A 19,958-nucleotide genomic window follows, 5' to 3' on the forward strand; every position below is an offset into this window, starting at 1 on the left:
CTATGCAATGTTTAATTTGTTCTACATGTTCGTCTATGTTATTTTGATGTTTAAGTATATCTGTGCATCCTTTTAAAGTTAGGTTGAGGAGTTTCCAATTAAAATATTATGATATTTTCTATCTCGTTTTTGTATATTCCAATTTGACTGCAATGTTAGTAATTGTTTATAAAAGTATGTGGTATTTATTTTCATGTTTTACATTTAATATTTTTCTTTTGCTGTACTATAATGTGATTTAATTCAATGGTGTATTCTAACGATTTTGTTAAAATATATTGCTTTCTGTTATTTCGTAAAATCGAATTGTTAAACTGGCTATCTCATTTATTATGTTTTAAGTACGGAGAATTTGACTTCTTTTGATATGTTTGTGTCGCCAATACACATAAGAGTAAAGTATCGTATTACCGTGACAATTAACTTAAATTACCGCCACTCAAAATCGCAATACAATTGAGTGATTTATTGGTATACCCTCTTGGTATACGGACCACCACGTAACGGTTAGAGGGTTCTTTCTGACCATCTTAAGTATCGACACTTCGACTTCAACGCCGAAACAGCGAACAGTAAAACGGGGCGTCCTTCTTTCTGTGCCTCGGCTGGCGTCGTGACGCACCGCGATTAATTCTTCTGCCTGCCACGAATACATCAATATTTCAAAAGGTAAGTCTATATTCTTTGTACAGACAACAGTATGGGTTGAGACCCGTTAATTTCGTAATTTATTTACAGTCAAATATTGCATTTTTTTCTTTATTATTATCTCTAAATTCATTTAACCAGCGACCTCTAGGTTTTTTACAAAACAGTAATGATGATTGGAAAAGAACTGCTATCGAATAAGCTCTCTAGAGTGTACCTAGTTGGTAATGGGTTTATTTTGGGATATGGGAGTATGTACTATTTTTTGTATTAAATAAGTTAATATCAGGATTATTAATAACATCTTTAATTATGTTACCTTTACAATATGTACTTTTGGAGACCCAACCCACATAGTATTGTGTGCATTATAATTTCCATCAATAATAATTAATGTGCCCTAAATTTGAGATATTAAGTTTTCTAATTCAGTGCTTGTCAATGTAAAATAACAAGAAATGTGTAAGCTATATATTTTAATTTGTTTTGGACACCATACTTTATAGCAACAGCTTCTAATGCAGTGTTTAGGTGGAGTTTACGTTGAAAGACTTCAGCAGATACGAAAATTGATATTCCTCCGCTAGTACGTCGATGTGTAATTCTGATATGGTAATAACTAATAAAGTTTTTTAGATAAGGGTTGTGTTCTTGTAAATTTTGTTTATTGTAGACAAATGAACTCAGGATTGGTTTCAAAATTAAGCCTACGAGTCGAGGATAAAATCCATTGCAGTTTACCACAGTTTTTTAAAAGAGCAATTTCACCTATATCACACAAAAGGCTACTAAAATTAAATTTTTTTTATAGCACTAAACTTTACTTAACATGTTTAAGGTGGTAAATTTGAAGGTGTCCATTTTTCGATGGTCTCCAAAGGGTCCTGAATTTCCTCTACCAAAATGTGCCTAATAATGTCATCGGATTACAGTAAGAAATTGTTTTACTCGACACGTATAAAAAATAAAATGTACCCGACATCACTTTTGCACGGATTCAGCAAATCCCGAGCACTAGCCAACACCAGAGTGTAATGTAAAATTTTAAGGAGAAAAAGTTCCTTCGAGTTGAAGAGAACTTGTCTAATTACCATTTTGCAAATCTTTAACCAGCGCTTATACCTTTCTACAGCATCATAAAAAGTAAATAAAGTAAAAGTTTGTCTGTCGTTATCCCTGGAGACTACTTTTACGTTCCCGTGAACACCCTCAAATAAACAAGCACTTCAGCTATTTTCTGCTAAAACTTAAGGGCTTAGAGAGAGGGTGAAAAAGAAATAAGAAACTTCCATTGCATTCGTTTCACGTGCTTATCTGATTCTTTTTACGTATGACTGAAAAAGTAATTGCGGAAACTTAGATTAGTTGTCAAGCATAGTAATCGGACAAAACTTTAAACTAAGGGCTGTAGTTTTGGTCAAGTTAGAAAAATAAAAAATTAGATAACCTCTTGTTCTTATTTATGACTTTTAAAGAGAAGCTTGAAAAGTTAAAAAATATATTCAAAAAACCGAAAAAATTACAATTTTTAGATAAAACTAAATAATGGACTGCTCTTAAAATCGATAAATTATTAGAGCTACAATCTCTATAGCCTACTATTTTTACATATTTTAATATAAGTTGCATACTTTAATTTGGAATATTTCCAATAATGAATTGTCCTGTCAGTGCTCTTATCTCTTACAACTATCGAAACAAAAGATATTGCCCTCTCTAGTACTGTCAGTGACGTAAAAAATCGTGAATACATTATTGCTGTGGGAAATTTAGTACAACTGAAAAATACACTATTCTCCTTACGTATCTCCAAAAATAGAATATGCAGTACTAACGTTGTAGATTTTCTGCTTTTAGCACATAAATTACTTAAACTGTATCTCGAATAACTTTTTTGGGAATAGGTATACCGGATATTGTATATAGCTATGTTTTAAGCTTCTATCGCCAAGTATTTGTTACTTTGGGTAAGCGGGTAGTGGGTGGTCCCGGCAGGGGATAGATCTACTTCAGAAATAGCACACCTCCTCACGCGAGCTCATGGATTTCCCCAGTCCACCATCCCCGGAGAAACCACGTCCAAACCCAAAGCATTGTTTTCTGTACCCTTTTCTCCCCCTTTCCTCCCTTTTCCTTCCCCTTAAGTTATTTTCAATGAAAGATGAAACTGCTGAACGGCCCAAAGTCCCCTACGGCTCCAACACCCCCAACCAAGGTAGCAATTGGAACGGGTTTGAAGCAGAGGGTGCTAAGATTACCCGGAAAAAATCAGGCTACTACAAAGAGCGACAAATTCATCTTACTATATACAATGTTAGAACTGTTATATCATACCAGAAGATTATGGAACTGGAGAAAGAGCTGAAAACATTAAATGGGATATCATTGGCCTCAGTGAAATCAGACGAAAAAGAGAAGCCCAAATTCCTCTTAAATCAGGACATATTTCATTTTAGAGGTGAAGAAGATACTTCAAATGGTGGAGTAAGATTCATTATACGCAGAAAGCACAAACAAAGTATAGTTGAAAGTTAATAGTATATCAGCATAAGCCTCAGTATTGTATCTCTTATCTTGAAAATAAATGCAAGATATAACCTTAAGGTAATTCAGACATTTGCTCCAACGACTACCCACTCGAATGAAGAAATTGAAAAATTTTACGAGGACCTAGATACAGCGTTATATGTCAGACCAGCATAATACACAATAATGGGCGACTTTATTCCGAAAATGGGGTTTAAACAAGATGATGGAGAAGTAGCAATGGGTAAGTAATGCTATAGCGAAAGAAATGTAAAAGGGCAAATATTGCTGTAAAAGGGCAAATACTGCTGAACTTCTTACACTAGGAAAATTTATTCATGAAAATTTTTTTTTAATAACAAGCCTCATCGTAAATGAACATGGATGAGCCCAGATGACAGTGTAAAAATGGAATGGATTATATCATAACAAACAGAAAAGAAAAAATAATCAAAGACATCAAAGACCAAAAGAAACAAAAGTTTCCTCCAATAAACACCAAAGTACTCCTCCACACAACCAAAAGACAGATAGCCACCTCACCTGATATACAAGAAACGACAACTATAACAACCCCTTTTTTAAAACCTAAACACACGATTAAACGCCAAAACTGATCATCGTCTGATGTTATAAAGTAGTAGTAGTTATGTTGCGATACAAAATGCCTTAAACTCAAAAAAACCTAACTTTATTGTAGAAAATAACATAACGCATATGATATCATTTAAAAATATTCTATTATTTGCACTTGACCAATTACCAAGACTAAGAACAAAATTACACTAAGAACTCAATATTACTGAGTCCTCATCAGACATAAAAAGTAATATATCTGTTTCTTAGTCAGCTATCTAAAATGGCTAATATATTAATTTTACAGTGACAGAAATATATTAAGAAGATACCGATATTCCATTAAATTTTGCCATCACATAATATGTAGAATTTGAGGAAGCTCTAGATAAATCAAAAAACATTTCATTAAGTCCTGATAATATATCAATCATATAATTAAAAAACATTAATTTTCGTAGACCCTTTAAGTCAACAATTATTGCCATTTAAAAACCTTACATATCAAAAACTGACCCTTTTCTTATAGACCAATTTTTCTTACAAATAATAAATGCAAACTGCTGGAAAAAATTTTAAATAACAGATTAATATGGATTCTTGAAAAAACCTATTATTAGGCCCTATCCAATGTGGTTTTAAACAAGGCAGATCGACTTATAATGCCTTAGTAGATATTGACAATATCTTGCAAAATGACAAGAAAATACAACAAAAAGTTATTGCCATATTTTTTGATATAAATAAAGCATTTGATATTGCATGAAGGTATGGAGGTACAACATTTTACAAACCATTTTTAACTGGTTCATCCAGAAAAACTCTCTTGCCTCGTAAATAATTTCATGAACAAGTATTCCAAGTACGTGTAAACTGCATTACTTGCATACACTAGAAGACTCATCCCAAAAAAACTAGTTTTACTTTCTTAAGTAATAAATCTCAATTCACTGTATTCAGCAAAAGACAAACTAAATGCAAAACAACAATAACTCTAGATGGTATTAACCTAAAATAAGTAGAAATCATCAACTTTCTTGGCCTAAGACTGGGCAGTCAGCTAACATGGATAGAACATATTAAGAACCTAGTCGTATACTGTTCTCTCTGCCTTTAATTCTCACCTCCCGGAGGAAGTGTAGTCGTCATCGTGATGTACTGTCTTGTCCCTCTCCAAAGATCTCTGTCTCTGGTCACTTGTTGTAACTCATTCATAGGTCTTTTGCATATGTCTGTAATTTGATTGATCTATGTTTTAATGGAGATATTCCCCGTGATCTTCGATCTTCTACTTTTCCTTGGATAATAAGTCTCCATTTTTTCTGTGTCCACTCTCCAACATTGTCCAAAGTATTTTAATTGTTGAAGATGGAATTTGCTGAATAGCCGTGTGCTGACTTTTAGCTGATTTAAAATTAAAATATTTGTCCTGTGGTCGCTCCACAGAAGTCGTAATAAATCTTTTCCAACAAAACATGTTAGTGGCGTCTATCTTTCTTCTTTCGGCTTGTCGTATGGTCCAGAATTCACATCTGTATGTCAGTATTGGGAATATTAAACAGTTGATTAGCCTCATTTTTAGCTCGTGAAGCGTAAGCTTGAGCTCGTGAAATTTGAGAGTCCTTCCATATATTTTGGCCATCTTTCGTAAGGCGACTTTTGCTAGATCATATCTACGTTTTATTTCTTTCTGTAGTGACCCTGTATTTGTGATTAATGGCTAACGTATTCTGTTGATCTAAAATAAATCTTTTTAAAATGCTATCTAACCGGTCCTGGGGAGCAGATACTGTAAAATTGCTGCATATATAATATTCATTAACCCGAAGTAAACTGATTGTCTTCCAACCTTAGTAACATAAACTACCCACTTCTTTACAAAACACACTCACCTACTCATTGCTCTAAAGAATTAAAATATCCACCCCTAAAGAACGTTTAACGAGATATGGTTTTGACCTGGAGCAACTGACATGTTCTTATCCTACATAACGAACACAATTGATAAATCACTTCGACCTATCCAAGGAGTACCATAAACTCGTAATGATTAACAACCTATGAGTATCAAGAACGGGTATCAGAATAAACTGGCTATAACAAGATTTTTAGGGGGCATATTAAAATTGAACATGCAGCGGCCTTTATACTGGAAAATCTGAATATGCAATTCGGATTCCCTAAATTTGCAGTATTTTTCTGGGAGAAACAATCGCTGTTTTAAAGGCATTAGATGTAAGTAAGAGTCATACAAGCTCATTGTTTCTTCTCGTTACTAACTCTTTATCTTTTTTTCATCTTATTCCTCTTGATGTGTCCATCCGTTACGAATGTTGGCGATCATCATGGCAATCTTTATCTTATCTGGAGCGGCGCGGAAAAGCTGCACAGATGTTGTATTGAACCAGATTCTAAGGTTCTTTAACCAAGATGTTCTTCTTCTTCCTGGACCTGTTTTCCAAATATTTTTCCTTGCAGGATGGCTTTGAAAGAGAGCATCTGGATTCATTTTGCATAATATATCCAAAGAATTGTAACTTTCGAGATTTAATGGTAATCAGTACCTCTCGGTTCTTATTTATTCTTGTGAGGACCTCCTCATTTGTGACTCGGTCAGTCCATGGGATCCTATGTATTCTCCGATATAGCCACATCTCAAATGCTTCCAGTTTTCTGCACATATCTTCCTTCGAGGTCCACGATTCAACACCATAAAAAAGGACAGAGAAGACTTAGCACCGCAGCATTCTTACTTTTGTATCAAGAGAGAGGTTGTGACTCTTAAAGAAGACCCCCATCCAATTGAAGGTGGAGTAGCTTTTCCGATGCGTCCCTATTTCTACAGGGGATTGGTTGACGTTTTCTTCATAGCGAAAGATAAATATATTTATTATATACTATCCTGCAACAAATACAACTTGCACCTTACCATCTACAAAACAGACACGCAAACAGCAAATTTCTTTGGGTACTGTCACACACAAGTATGGCAAGAAATGAAAAAGTGAAGAAATTGGCAAAAAAAGTTGGTGAACAAACTTAAATGATAACAAAAATTTCACTCACGGATATCCAGCTCAATATAAATAAGCACTGTGTAAAAATTGGCAACAAATGCCGAATTCTAATAAGGCTAAACTCAAAAATATTAAAGCTAGGATTGGCAATAAAGTGCAAATTCCAGAAAAGAAGCAACAAGTGATTATAAACCTAATAAGAATTAAACATACAGCGTTAAGTCACCAGCATCGCATAATAAAGGAGCTACCACCTGAATATTCCTACTGTGAATGTCCCATAACTGTCCAATATTATATTGCACTCATTATTGCTTCGAAAGGGTCATCAACAATATACCATAAGAACCATTTACTACATAAAATTTTATAGTTTTATATTATTTTTTAATTTGTAAATTCTTAACTAGTATATTTTTAGTAACTGTAATATGTTTAAAACCCGCTAATAACATTCAATGGTTTATGCAGCAATTCTAAATATGTCTATATTATTTAAATAACAGTTGACCTTTAAAACGCAATAAGCTCTCATATATACAAAATGTGTTGTGATGGTGTAAAACATGTAACAACTAAAATAGTAGATTTATTCTTCAAAACAATAATAAAGAATTGTATACAAAATTTATGTCTTTATATATTTGGATACGTAGCATCAGTAGTAATACCACATTGATTGTTTTTATTTCTGCTCATCCATATATATCCATCCATTCCCCAGTCAGCTCCCCACGAGTTTTTCACGATCCAGTAATCTTGTCCCTTTTCGGTGCCATAGCCTACAATAAGTACCCCATGATTCAAATAACTGAAGTCGCTATGGCATGATGAGTCATCGAGTATTCCTAAAATAATTTTATAAAGTTAAATTTTTAATATATATCATCATCATCATCATGTGCAGCTTTATCAACCGTTTCCAATTACGGTGCAGCCTCCCTTATTTCAATGATTCATAAGGAGTCGCGAGGCATACCTTACCACGCTGCCTCAGGTCGGGTTGGTAAGGGGCAAGTGTTGTCGTACAATGGCTTTTGCCAGTAACCATTGAGTTATATTATATTAATTAGATTTATAGTTCCATCGTTGATTAAAATCAGTTTCCCAGACATCGAGGGGAGCATTATCTAAAAAATTGAATGTTTCACATTTTTCATCAAAATTATCATCATTGTTGTTGTATTTTGGATCAAAAGTCGTATTATTTATAAAAACTGCAACAAAATGAGATTTTCTGTTGCTATTTTATCCATTTACTTAACCAAATTTCAAATTTTAATATATATGAGATCTTAACGGAATTTTTCATATATTGTCATTTTGACAGTTTTGTTATATAAATAATTAACTGGATGCATTTTCATAAAAAAGGTACTTTGGGGTACCGTAAACAAACCCACAAACTGACACATATACAAAACGTGATTAAAATGTTCATAAGTAATTGTCAAAAACACTATAATCCCGGTTCTTATCTTACCGTTGATAATTAGTGTCATTGTGTGATATGTTTTCGACGTGGGAATAATTTCGTCTTCATTTAAATCAGTTGTATTGGAAATAAATTATTTAAACAGATTAGCAATAAAGTTTGTTGCACTACTAATTTCTACATCTGACTGCATCCAATTATGTGGTAACATCTTTTTGTAAATCTTTACAGAAATATCCAATTTATTCAGATCTTCTTCAGCTTGCTATTATTCATGATCTATTAAATAATGAAAAGTGATTTTCTGTTGCTATTTTGTTCATTTTTACCTTAAAATTTGGATATTTATAAGATCTTAACGGAAAATTTTGATATACAAACTAAATGTCACAATGACATATATATATAAATTTTTAATATATATATATATATATATATATATATATATATATATATATATATATATATATAATAGTTAATATAAAATTAGTTTTTCTTGGGTTTATGTTCAATAAATTATATTACATGTGAAACTAGATTTTATTTTTCATAGAAATCAACGTTTCGGCAGGAAACCCTTGCCTTTGTCAAGATATAAAACTTAAAACGGGACACTGACATTAATGAAGTGACAAAATTACGTTTTGAATCTTAACAAAAGCAAAGGTTTCCTCCCGAAACGTAGATTTCTATAGCAAATAAAATCTAGTTCCATATGTAATATAATTTATTGAAACTAAACCCAAGAAAAACTAATTTTATATTAAATATATTTTCAAGAAACTCAAAAATATAATATATAATAGTTTATACCTGAGTCATACAATTGGAAATTAAAACTGGCGTCAATAGCCACTGATATAGGCCCTTTTACTACAACTGCATTTTTAAGGTCATCTTCGTCGTTCTTCTTAATATAAGTAAAGTTGCTTATCTTGGCAGCTACTTTTGAGCTATCGAATCTACATTTATCGTCAATGCCTTCATAAGGATAGTCCTTTTCGGACATTATTCCTCCAGCTGTTTCAATGTATTCTAGAGCCATGTCCATATAACCACCTGCACATCCATTACAATTATTTTTTGCGCAATCTACTAAATTTTGTTCACTTAAAGATACCAGTTTTCCCGTTTTAAGAAAATGAGCTCCTTCTACTGTTCCTGTCTAAAAAACCAAAGGTAAAATATCAGTAATAATAACAAATATTATTTATAGATAAAAGTATATACAATATACAACAAAAAGTATGATATAAACTCACGCACAAAACGCATGTGGAACAGATAGTAAAAATTTACTCGTATATTCAAGACATTGATCAGGTACAAACTCGGTTAGACTTCTATTACGTAAGATTCCGCAGAAGCGAACTATATTAGATGCATATTATAAAAATCTCTGAAAGTTTGCTTAGAATTTCAAAAGAATTATTTTTCATTAAGAAATGCAGCCTCAATACAAGTAAATCTCATAAAATCTGTTAACCACTATGTGAATACAGCCTACTGTAGAGATATTTTTTGACCATTCTTTCAATAGATACCTCAATCAACTTCAGGTCAAATTTCCACACACTTACTCTTTATCATATATCAAACTTGTACTGTTTCCCTTCCATCTATTAATACCAAATTGTCTATATATACAAAAAGGATTATTAATAATCTAAAGCTATATAACCATATATCCTACAAAATCTCCAGACATACAGTAACATTGATTTTATATACCTATACCGATGCCTCAAAAACTAAAGAGCAAGTTGGGGCATTATTTATTTCGAATCAAACAAAAATACTAATTATACTGCTGAAATCTGCATCTGTTTATACAAACGAGTTAACTGGTATCCTTAACGCAATAAATTTTGTAGTAGAAAATAATAATTGGCTTCATTAGACACCTAAGATCAGATAACGTCGCAAGAAAGACAAAATGCCAAATATATAAAACCCTAATAAGACCGGTACTCACATATGGCTCAGAAACCTGGACACTTACTAAAAGAGAGGAAACGTTGTTAGCCACCTTCGAAAGAAAAATCTTGCGACACATATATAAGGGCACGAAAGAAAACGGAATATGGCGAAGACGATACAACTCTGAACTATACAAAATATACCAGGATCCGGATATTATAACATTCATCAAAATATTACGGCTGCGTTGGATAGGACATGTAGAAAGAATGGAAGAAGGCGAAATACCAAACAAAATATTCAAACAGATGCCAGTAGGAAAAAGAACAAGAGGAAGACCGAAACTGAGATACTTAGAACAAATAGAAAATGATATAACAACCTTAAAAGTAAAAAACTGGAGAAAAAAAGCACCAAACAGATCGGAATGGAGAAGAATCCTAGAACAGGCCAAGACCCAAAAAGGGTTGTCGAGCCAGTGATGATGATGACGAAGAAAATAATATTAAAAACCCTGTTATTATTACGGATTGCCTTTTTCTGTCACTGCCTTAAATGGCAATATATTTTTATTATCCAAGTCTACTATTTATCAAATCATCATTAAACCAATTGCAAATTAAAAACATAAATAATAACTTTGCATGAGTTCCTTCACATATCAGATAGTGCTAGGACAGATGTGGTACAGACTGAGAAATTTCATGTGAAAGTAAGATTGCACTAAGGCTCGGAACTTTGTCCTTATTAATTTTCATTAATGTTGAATTAAAATTAAGTAAAATTTCGGTATTACAGATTAATGGGAAAATTTATGTGTTAAAGTAGTAGAATTAGTTTCGAATGAATGTAGTAGACGGAAGCAAGTGGTGCATTATGTGATAGAAAAGTTCCAATGAAGCTGAAGGGAAATTTTTATACTACAAAATGCTTAAATGGATGAGTGAAGTGACGAAAAAGGATAAAATTAAGGATGATTATTTTAGTGAAAGTCTATAAGTGGCACCAATTAGTACCAAAATAAGAGATAATAGGTTAAAATAGTGTGGGCATGTTGCTGATCTGATGTTTCCTGGGAGCAATAGAAGAGGATGACCTAAGAAGATCTGTGGGATATGCCGGTATGACCAACTATAGAAACTTATGAAGAAATAGAAATACAAGCAAAGATAATGATGATGATTTAAGAACTTAATATATTTTTGGCAGATTAAGTGTAATCAGCCAACATCTAACAATGAAACGTTAAACAGTTGATACTATCGGTGAAATCATTACCAAAAGAGTAATTACATCAATCATTTCATCTCTTCTGGGAATCGCCGTCACCTGTAAAGCCTTGTTCGGATGTATATCAAACGGCAGTGCCACGTATGTGATGTTATGCTCAGTGTTTGCCATATTCTACTAGAATATCCTCTCTACAGCGTTGATAGACTTTAATGTAAATTGAAAGACAAATTACAAGTACTATTAAATGACGAAACTACTATAAAAAATTTGTCGTCATACTTAAATTCTATAAATATAGTACCTAATTCAATTTTAAAAGGTTAAATTTTACCACCTCTTTGACCCTTTCAGGTTAGGGCATAACAAATAAAAAAGTTATGATATTAAACAATGTAATAAACTTAATATTAACTCTAATGGAATAAAACTCATGTCATGAGTCTTTGAGTATGAAATTTGTCTATTTACGAAAAATTTTATATACAAAAGCAGCAAATAAAAAGGCAAATTGGGTAGATTTGGCAAATTGGACTGGCCGAACTAAATGCAGATATCGAGTGGCAATAGAATGGCAATAGAGTGGAATGTATATAAAATAACACAATATATTAAAAAAAAACTTTAAAAAATATAAAATGAATTACTTGGATCATTGTCTATAAAATAGAGTTCCTTTGAAATAACACTGGACCCACAGTTTTACAAACACAAAACATTTTTAACTACACGCGCTGGCGTATTTTGTACGCCAGATATAATAATTCTACTGCAAAAATATATTTTCAAATTTAAACACCGATACTGGTTATCTATCTAACCTATCATTCGAACGTGCTTTACAACTGGTTTTAGTTTCGTTAGAATCGGCGTTTTGAGAGGATCGTAATTACCTGTTTTTTATTTGTTGTTCCTGATGGTGTACAAAATACGCCATGCATGTAGTAATGCAAGTACATCTTTTGATTGTTTTTAAGTTATTATGGCACAAAATATATTTTTCTTTATAAACAATATTTTTCCCATGTAGATAAAATTAGTAATTTTATTTGTCAGAGATCAGATTCCAGTTAGAAATGCCAATCGACTTACTAATAACAAACTCCAAGCCTTCGCTGATGCATTATTTCGAGAAAAAGGCGAAGAAGTAATTGGGGGAAATCCTGATACTTCGGACGAAGAAGTTATTTTTAACGAAGGACCCTGTTCTAATTCGAATGGATATTCAAGTGAAACTTCTAGCGAAAATGAATAAGGCAAGGATAAAACAAAATGGTATAAGTATTCTTTGAAAAGTAAGTTTAGTAAAACTTACAAAACGAATATTGTAAAAGTACTTCCTGTAACTCCTTGTAAAAAAGATGCGTCCGAATTACAATCGCGAAAGAGTCACACACATGTTTTGGAATTGTGGACAACTGATGGAACGGGCTCAGAAATTTCCAGAGCTTGTATGGGCTGCAACCAATTTTTATTTCTCTTATGAGCTCTTAGGTTCGAAAACAAAGATACAAGAGCTCAAAAAAAATACTGACAAACTTGCCCCTATACGATTTATGCTGGACCCCTTTTCCGACAATTGTTATAACAGCTACACATTGGGTGAACATCTGACAATTGACTAAATGCTAATTCCTCTTTGAGGGAGATGCAGCTTTTTACTACTTCTTCTTAATGTGCCTATCCGTTCTTTAATCAAGATGTTCTACTTCTTCCTGGACCTCGTTTTCCAAATATTTTTCCTTGCACGATGGCTTGAAGTAGAGCATATCTGGATTCATTTCGCATAATATGTCTGAAGAACTGTAACTTTCGAGATTTGATGGTGGTCAGTACCTCTCGGTTCTTATTCATTCTTTTGAGGGCCTCCTCATTTGTAGCTTGGTCAGTCCACGAGATCTTAAGCATTCTTCGATATAGCCACATCTCAAATGCTTCCAGTTTTCTGCACATATCTTCGTTCAAGGTCCATGATTCAACACCAGAAAAAAGGACAGAGAAGACGTAGCATCGCAGCGTTCTTACTTTTGTATCAAGTGAGAGGTTGTGACTCTTGAAGAATTCCCCATCCGATTAAAGGTGGATCTAGCCTTTCTGATGCATGCTCTAATCTGCTGGTTGTTGGCCCATTCTTCATTTATTATGGTGCCGAAGTAGTTGTAGTGCGTCACTCTTTCTACAGGGGATTGGTTGACGTAGAGTTGACCTTCTGTTATCCTTTTTTTGCTAATTATCATAAGCTTTGTCTGCTTAACGTTAATATTGAGTTTATATTCTTGACTGTATTACGTGATTTTGTTCATAAGAACTTGTAGGTCTTCTGTAGGTTCTTCTGTAGGTCCGCAAATCCTATGGTGTCATCTGAATATCTGATGTAGTTTAACCGGTAATCGTTTAGTAGAATACTTTTTTCAGTTTCGTGCAAAGCTTCGATAAATATTCTTTCAGAATACAGATTGAAGATTAGAGGAGACAAAATACAGCCTTGCCTCATTCCACGCATGATTTTCACATAGTCAGTGTGTTCACCTTCAACTCTGAGATTTGCAGCTTTTTACAGTATATCCCAAATAAGCCAGAAAATATGGGATAAAAGCATTGATATTGTGTGACTCACAAACATTTTATGTGAGCGGTATCGAGTTGTACTTTGGGCAACAACCAGATGGGCCTTACAAGAAATAAAACTCGAATAAGCCAGAGGATATTACACAACGATTGGTTAAAAAATAGAACGGAAAAAAACACAATCTAACTTGTGATAACTGGTACACCAGTTATAAGTTAGCAATAGATCTGTTAAAAAAAAATAAGTATGAAACAATTCAACCGGTCAAAAAACAAGTGCGCTGATGTTTAAAAAATAAAAGTAGTGTGCACATCATTAAATGGGAATTAATTTAAATATATTTTCTTTATTCTACCTTACAAATTTAAAATATACGAAACTAAAAATATTGATAACGACTTACCGTACTGAAACTCCAACAGGATCCGCAAGAACCTTGATTCTTTACCTCAGTCACTGCTCCTTTTTCTCTCCAATCAAACATAGATGGAAGATCTTTAAGTGGAGTTAATGAATGAGTTACACGTGCTCTAGTGGGCTTGTTAATTTTATTAAGTCCTAACATATCGGTAAATTCCTTTTCAGTTAAATCTGAAAATTTAGTTACTCCTAATTTAAAAGTAGATAGTCCATGGTGGTATTTGTCATTGTGATTTTTGATTTTTATTAAATTTTCTTGAAAGATTGTAAAACGCTTTTGTTCTTCAATGAAATTTCCGTAACTTTTTGCATGTTTAACCTAAATAGGCAAATAAACAATTTATAGAGTAATAAATTAGTAAATACTAGGATTTAAACAGTTTTTTTCTTACCTTAAACTGTACCCATTCTTCTTTATCAGTCAACCCTTGAACTGCAGCGGTAACCATCAGAACAAAGATCAAAACCTTCATCTTGAGCTTAATTTCAATATTGAAATGGGTTTAATAAAGACAATTCTTAAACTTTACACTTTTTTAAAAACTAGGAATCTGTTTTATTCTAAAACTCAACTCTTTATGTTTTCTGAAGTTAAAATAGGTCTTTTATATTCTAGGTTTTATTTACAATAAATTATCTTGCAAAATCAATGCAAGGTTCAGATAATTTTCGTAATTATTGGGACTTACCCAAGGCCCAACAATTGCGAAATAATAAATAAGAAATAACTATATGCAGTTTGTTTATCGATGTTTTTCAATAGATTTGAAGATAAGTACTTATAAAAATATATTTTTATATTATTTTTTTATTATTTATAAATAAAAGTGTTATTGAACCGATTTTCTGTTTTTCTTTTCGACTTTTAACCTACCTCTGCTCATTTATGTCTCCGAGATCTCTTCTATATTTTGTTTAGGTCGTTTATTTCGATTATCAAAAATGTTCCTTGGCATTACTATTTTTCAGAATTGGAATTTTTTCGGCACAAAAAAATTTTTTCCAAGTAAGAGCTACTTAATTTTAATCTTTTCATCCAGAAAGAATACGCTATTGTTTATGTTAAAAAAAAAATAGGGCTATAAGGAACGACAACGTTAAACCGGTTTTATTGTTTTATATGGTCAATGGACCGCCAAATATAAATAACCACGAAGTGCCACCATTTAAAGTGGTGCGTTTTTGAAAATGAGGTAAATTTGTCTCTAAGCACTATAATGCATTTGGGTGAATTCTATGCAGTTTTGTACATATTCATATACAGAATTGTTTAAAATAAATTTCTTATCAAGCTGTTACCTTTTAACCCTTAGCTGGTACGGTATCCTTTTTTTTGAGTGCCTCTTTTTTCGGAGATTGGATATCATTAGGGCGATTCTAATTTTATTAACTGCTGCTTTGAATAATTCGTTAGTGGTACAGCCAAATCACTATCTTAAATTTCTCATCTAGGACATTCTTCTACGGTCTGGATTTCTGTAATTTTATGTAGGAAATGTCTATTCGCTTGACCCTCGGACCAAGATTGACGCCAACATGACCGATTAACGAAATTTGATAAAAATCCTGGTCTACAGTTTTTTCGATTTTCCGGCAAAACGATGATTAATTTCTAGCTACATATTTATTTTTTTTAGACAGCTAGTTACCGTTAATCGAAATAATTCAAATTTCAAACAAAATCTACACTTTTAATTTTCTCGAAATTTTCAGCGAATAAATATATCCAAGTGGAAATTTTTTTCACGAACCGTTAAATGTAGGAAAATTCTGAGTTTGGCAAAAGAACGAGCGGCCAATTTTATGTAGGAAATGTCCATTCGCTTGACCCTCGGACCAAAATTGACGCCAACATGGCCGATTAACGAAATTTGATAAAACTACTGGTCTATAGTTTTTTCGATTTTCTGGCAAAACGGTGCATAATTCCTAGCCACATATTTATTTTTTTTAGGCAGCTAGTCACCGTGAATCGAAATGATTCAAATTTCAAACAAAATATTCATTTTTAATTTTCACGAAATTTTCAGCAAATACAGACATCCAAGTGGAAATTTTTTTCACGAACCGTTAAATATAGGAAAATTCTGAGTATGGCAGAAGAACGAGCAGCCAATTTGATGTAGGAAACGTCTATTCGTATGACTCTCGGACCAAGATTGACGCCAACATGGCCGATTAACGAAATTTGATAAAAATCCAATGGTCTTCAGTTTTTTCGATTTTCCGGCAAAACGGTGCATAATTTCTAGCCACATATTAATTTTTTTTAGACAGCTAGTCACCGTGAATCGAAATAATTCAAATTTCAAACAAAATATTCACTTTTAATTTTCACAAAATTTTCAGCAAATACAGACATCCAAGTGGAAATTTTTCTCACGAACCATTGGATGTAAAAAAATTCTGAGTGTGGCAGAAGAACGAGCGGTCAATTTTATGTAGGAAATGTCTATTCGCTTGACTCTCGGACCAAAATTGACGCCAACATAGCCGATTAACGAAATTTGATAAAAATCCAATGGTCTACAGTTTGTTCGATTTTCCGGCAAAACAGAGCATAATTTTTAGCCACATATTTATTTTTTTTAGACAGCTAGTCACCCTTAATCGAAAATGTTCAAGTCTCAAACAAAATATTCACTTTTAATTTTCACGAAATTATCAGCAAATACAGACATCCAAGTGGAAATTTTTTTCACGAACCGTTAAATGTAGGAAAATTCTAAGTATGGCAGAAGAACGGGCGTCCAATTTTATGTAGGAAATGTCTATTCGCTTGACCCTCGGACCAAGATTGACGCCAACCTGGCCGATTAACGAAATTTGATAAAAATCCTGGTCTACAGTTTTTTCGATTTTCCGGCAAAACGGTGCATAATTTCAAGCCACATATTTATTTTTTTTAGACAGCTAGTCACCGTTAATCGAAATAATTCAAATTTCAAACAAAATATTCACTTTTAATTTTCACAAAATTTTCAGCAAATACAGACATACAAGTGGAAATTTTTCTCACGAACCATTGGATGTAGGAAAATTCTGAGTATGGCAGAAGAACGAGCGTCCAATTTTATGTAGAAAATGTTTATTCGCTTGACTCTCGGACCGAGATTGACGCCAACATGGCCGATTAACGAAATTTGATAAAAATCCAATGGTCTTCAGTTTTTTTGATTTTCCGGCAAAACGGTGCACATTTTTAGCCACATGTTTAGATTTTTTTAATCAGCAAGTCAACCTTAATCGAAAAAATTCAAGTCTCAAACAAAATATTCACTTTTAATTTTCACGAAATTATCAGCAAATACAGACATTCAAGTGGAAATTTTTTTCACGAACAGTTAAACTTAGGAAAATTCTAAGTATGGCAGAAGAACGGGCGTCCAATTTTATGTAGGAAATGTCTATTCGCTTGACCCTCGGACCAAGATTGACGCCACCCTGGCCGATTAACGAAATTTGATAAAAATCCAATGGTCTTCAGTTTTTTCGATTTTCCGGCAAAACGGTGCATAATTTCTAGCCACATATTTATTTTTTTTGGACAGCTAGTCACCGTTAATCGAAATAATTCAAATTTCAAACAAAATATTCACTTTTAATTTTCACAAAATTTTCAGCAAATACAGACATACAAGTGGAAATTTTTCTCACGAACCATTGAATGTAGGAAAATTCTGAGTATGGCAGAAGAACGAGCGGTTAATTTTATGTAGGAAATGTCTACTGACTAATGACTCAGACCAAAATTGACGCCAATATAGCCGATTAACCAAATTTGATAAAAATCCAATCCCATCCTTGGAAAATTTTGGCAAATTTTACAAAAAAAAATTGGTTTAATGTTTTGGTACATGCACTTGGTCCAGCTTATTTCAAACATGTGCTTTTTTCTGATCCCTTAACCCCAGTTTGCCGGAAAAGACGAAAAATCGAATTAAAAAATTTACAGTTTCTTCGATTTTCCGACAAAACGGTGCATAATTTTCAGCCACATGTTAGAATTTTTTTAATCAGCAAGTCACCCTTAATCGAAATAATTTCAAATTTCAAACAAAATATACACTTTTAATTTTCTCGAAATTTTCAGCGAATATAAATATGATCTGTTCCATTAATCTAATTAAATGTCATATTATGTTTAATTAATTGCCTTAATCTATATTTTATTATTTTATTTAATATTTCACTTAATAGTGGAATAAATCCTAATAGTGGAAAACTAATATTTTTAAGAGAATTTCCAGCTGTTCAGACTCTTACTGTACGTGTACATGTTTCGAAAGCAACAATACATGATGTTCTTATACATTCTGCGGTGTTGTTTTGTACATATCCCTACTTTCGATCAACAGCTTTTTATAATAAAATTTTCAATTTTGAATCAGAATAACGCTGATTCTATCTTCTATATGGTTGGTTTTTATCTTTTTAAACGATCCCCATACTTCAGTGGATTGTAGAAAAAAACAACTTTAAATATATATGATTGTCATAAATTAGAAACAAAATGAATAAAAAAACAAGTTAAGTATTAAAAATTTAACATTATTTTGAAAAATAGGTAATTGAAAATACAGTTATACTGACTTCAGTGGTCCCAGTCTCCGCTGTCTAATAAATTTAGTAATTATGTATTGTTACGTTGATTAAATTTTAATAAAATGGCAGTAGCTGGATAATAATATGGAACCACGGATAAATACGCATAGCCAACAGTTAGATTAAAAGATATTCGCGTGGATTATTAACAAAATAAAACTGAATCAATTGAAACAAAACTTTTTAAGCTAGGTTTTGATTTTTATTTTTACAGAGTTAGAGCAAGCGGTGAGGCTATATCTCCTGCTATATTTAATTTTTGAAATGACCTGCCTGGTTGTTTACCAAAATAAATCTAAATATTTGTGACATAAAAAGTCTTAGAATAGTATAATATCAACTCTTTCAGGCCATACTTGGATAGTTAGCTTGGCAATTGTTCGATCACGGAAAGAAATCTATCGTTATATTATGTGCACAATCAAAAATAAATTATATTGTTGCAATATTGTTATTTTATTAGTTTTTTCTTTTGTCTTCATAGGCTAGTATGCCAATTAGTATAGCTCTCCATATAAATAAAACCCTGTTGCTGCCCTAAATATTTCGCACGCAATCCCATCATTAGTCCACAGCTTTAGAACTAAATATAATAAAAATATAATATACCCATAATGCCGAAGAAACAATTGTTAGGACGCAAATTGACATCATTTTGCTCAACCACAACTTTAAGAGGTACATAAGATCCACTAAAACCTATCTTGGAGTGGGCATTCATAACGATTACAATCTAATATTATAAGTTTAAGACTAAAAATATATCTGAAAAAAAAAGTGACAAGAAAAATAGACTTCTCACAATTGAAAAACCCTAAAAGGAAAAAAATAAGTATCAAGGTTTATAAAGAAATAGAAACGATAGAGGACTTCGTACATATAGAGACTGGAGTAACACTATTGGATTGGAGTAACTTAAACAATGATCTAAGACTCAAATAGAAGACATCGGGTTTACGAAAATAATAGAAAACAATAATGGATAACGCGAGATCCGGACCTCATGGACCTC

General features: G+C 32.5%; 2 protein-coding genes across 2 annotated transcripts; one reads left to right on the plus strand and one right to left on the minus strand.

The window, feature by feature from the left end:
- Positions 1–2,802: 2,802 nt before the first annotated feature.
- Positions 2,803–3,183, plus strand: LOC140436127 (uncharacterized). The gene has a single exon (XM_072524850.1). The coding sequence runs from the start codon at positions 2,803–2,805 to the stop codon at positions 3,181–3,183; it is 381 nt and encodes a 126-aa protein (XP_072380951.1).
- Positions 3,184–7,329: 4,146 nt separating this feature from the next.
- LOC140447497 (cathepsin L-like) lies at positions 7,330–14,944 on the minus strand. Its single transcript, XM_072540184.1, has 4 exons — positions 14,734–14,944; positions 14,325–14,660; positions 9,016–9,367; positions 7,330–7,615 (listed from the first exon to the last, which is right to left on the minus strand). Exons 1-4 carry the CDS (start codon positions 14,812–14,814, stop codon positions 7,404–7,406), a joined length of 981 nt encoding a protein of 326 aa, XP_072396285.1. The 5' UTR covers positions 14,815–14,944; the 3' UTR covers positions 7,330–7,403.
- Positions 14,945–19,958: the final 5,014 nt, after the last annotated feature.

Source organism: Diabrotica undecimpunctata, chromosome 1, assembly GCF_040954645.1.
Source record: "Diabrotica undecimpunctata isolate CICGRU chromosome 1, icDiaUnde3, whole genome shotgun sequence".
Classification (NCBI taxonomy): Eukaryota; Metazoa; Arthropoda; class Insecta; order Coleoptera; family Chrysomelidae; genus Diabrotica; species Diabrotica undecimpunctata.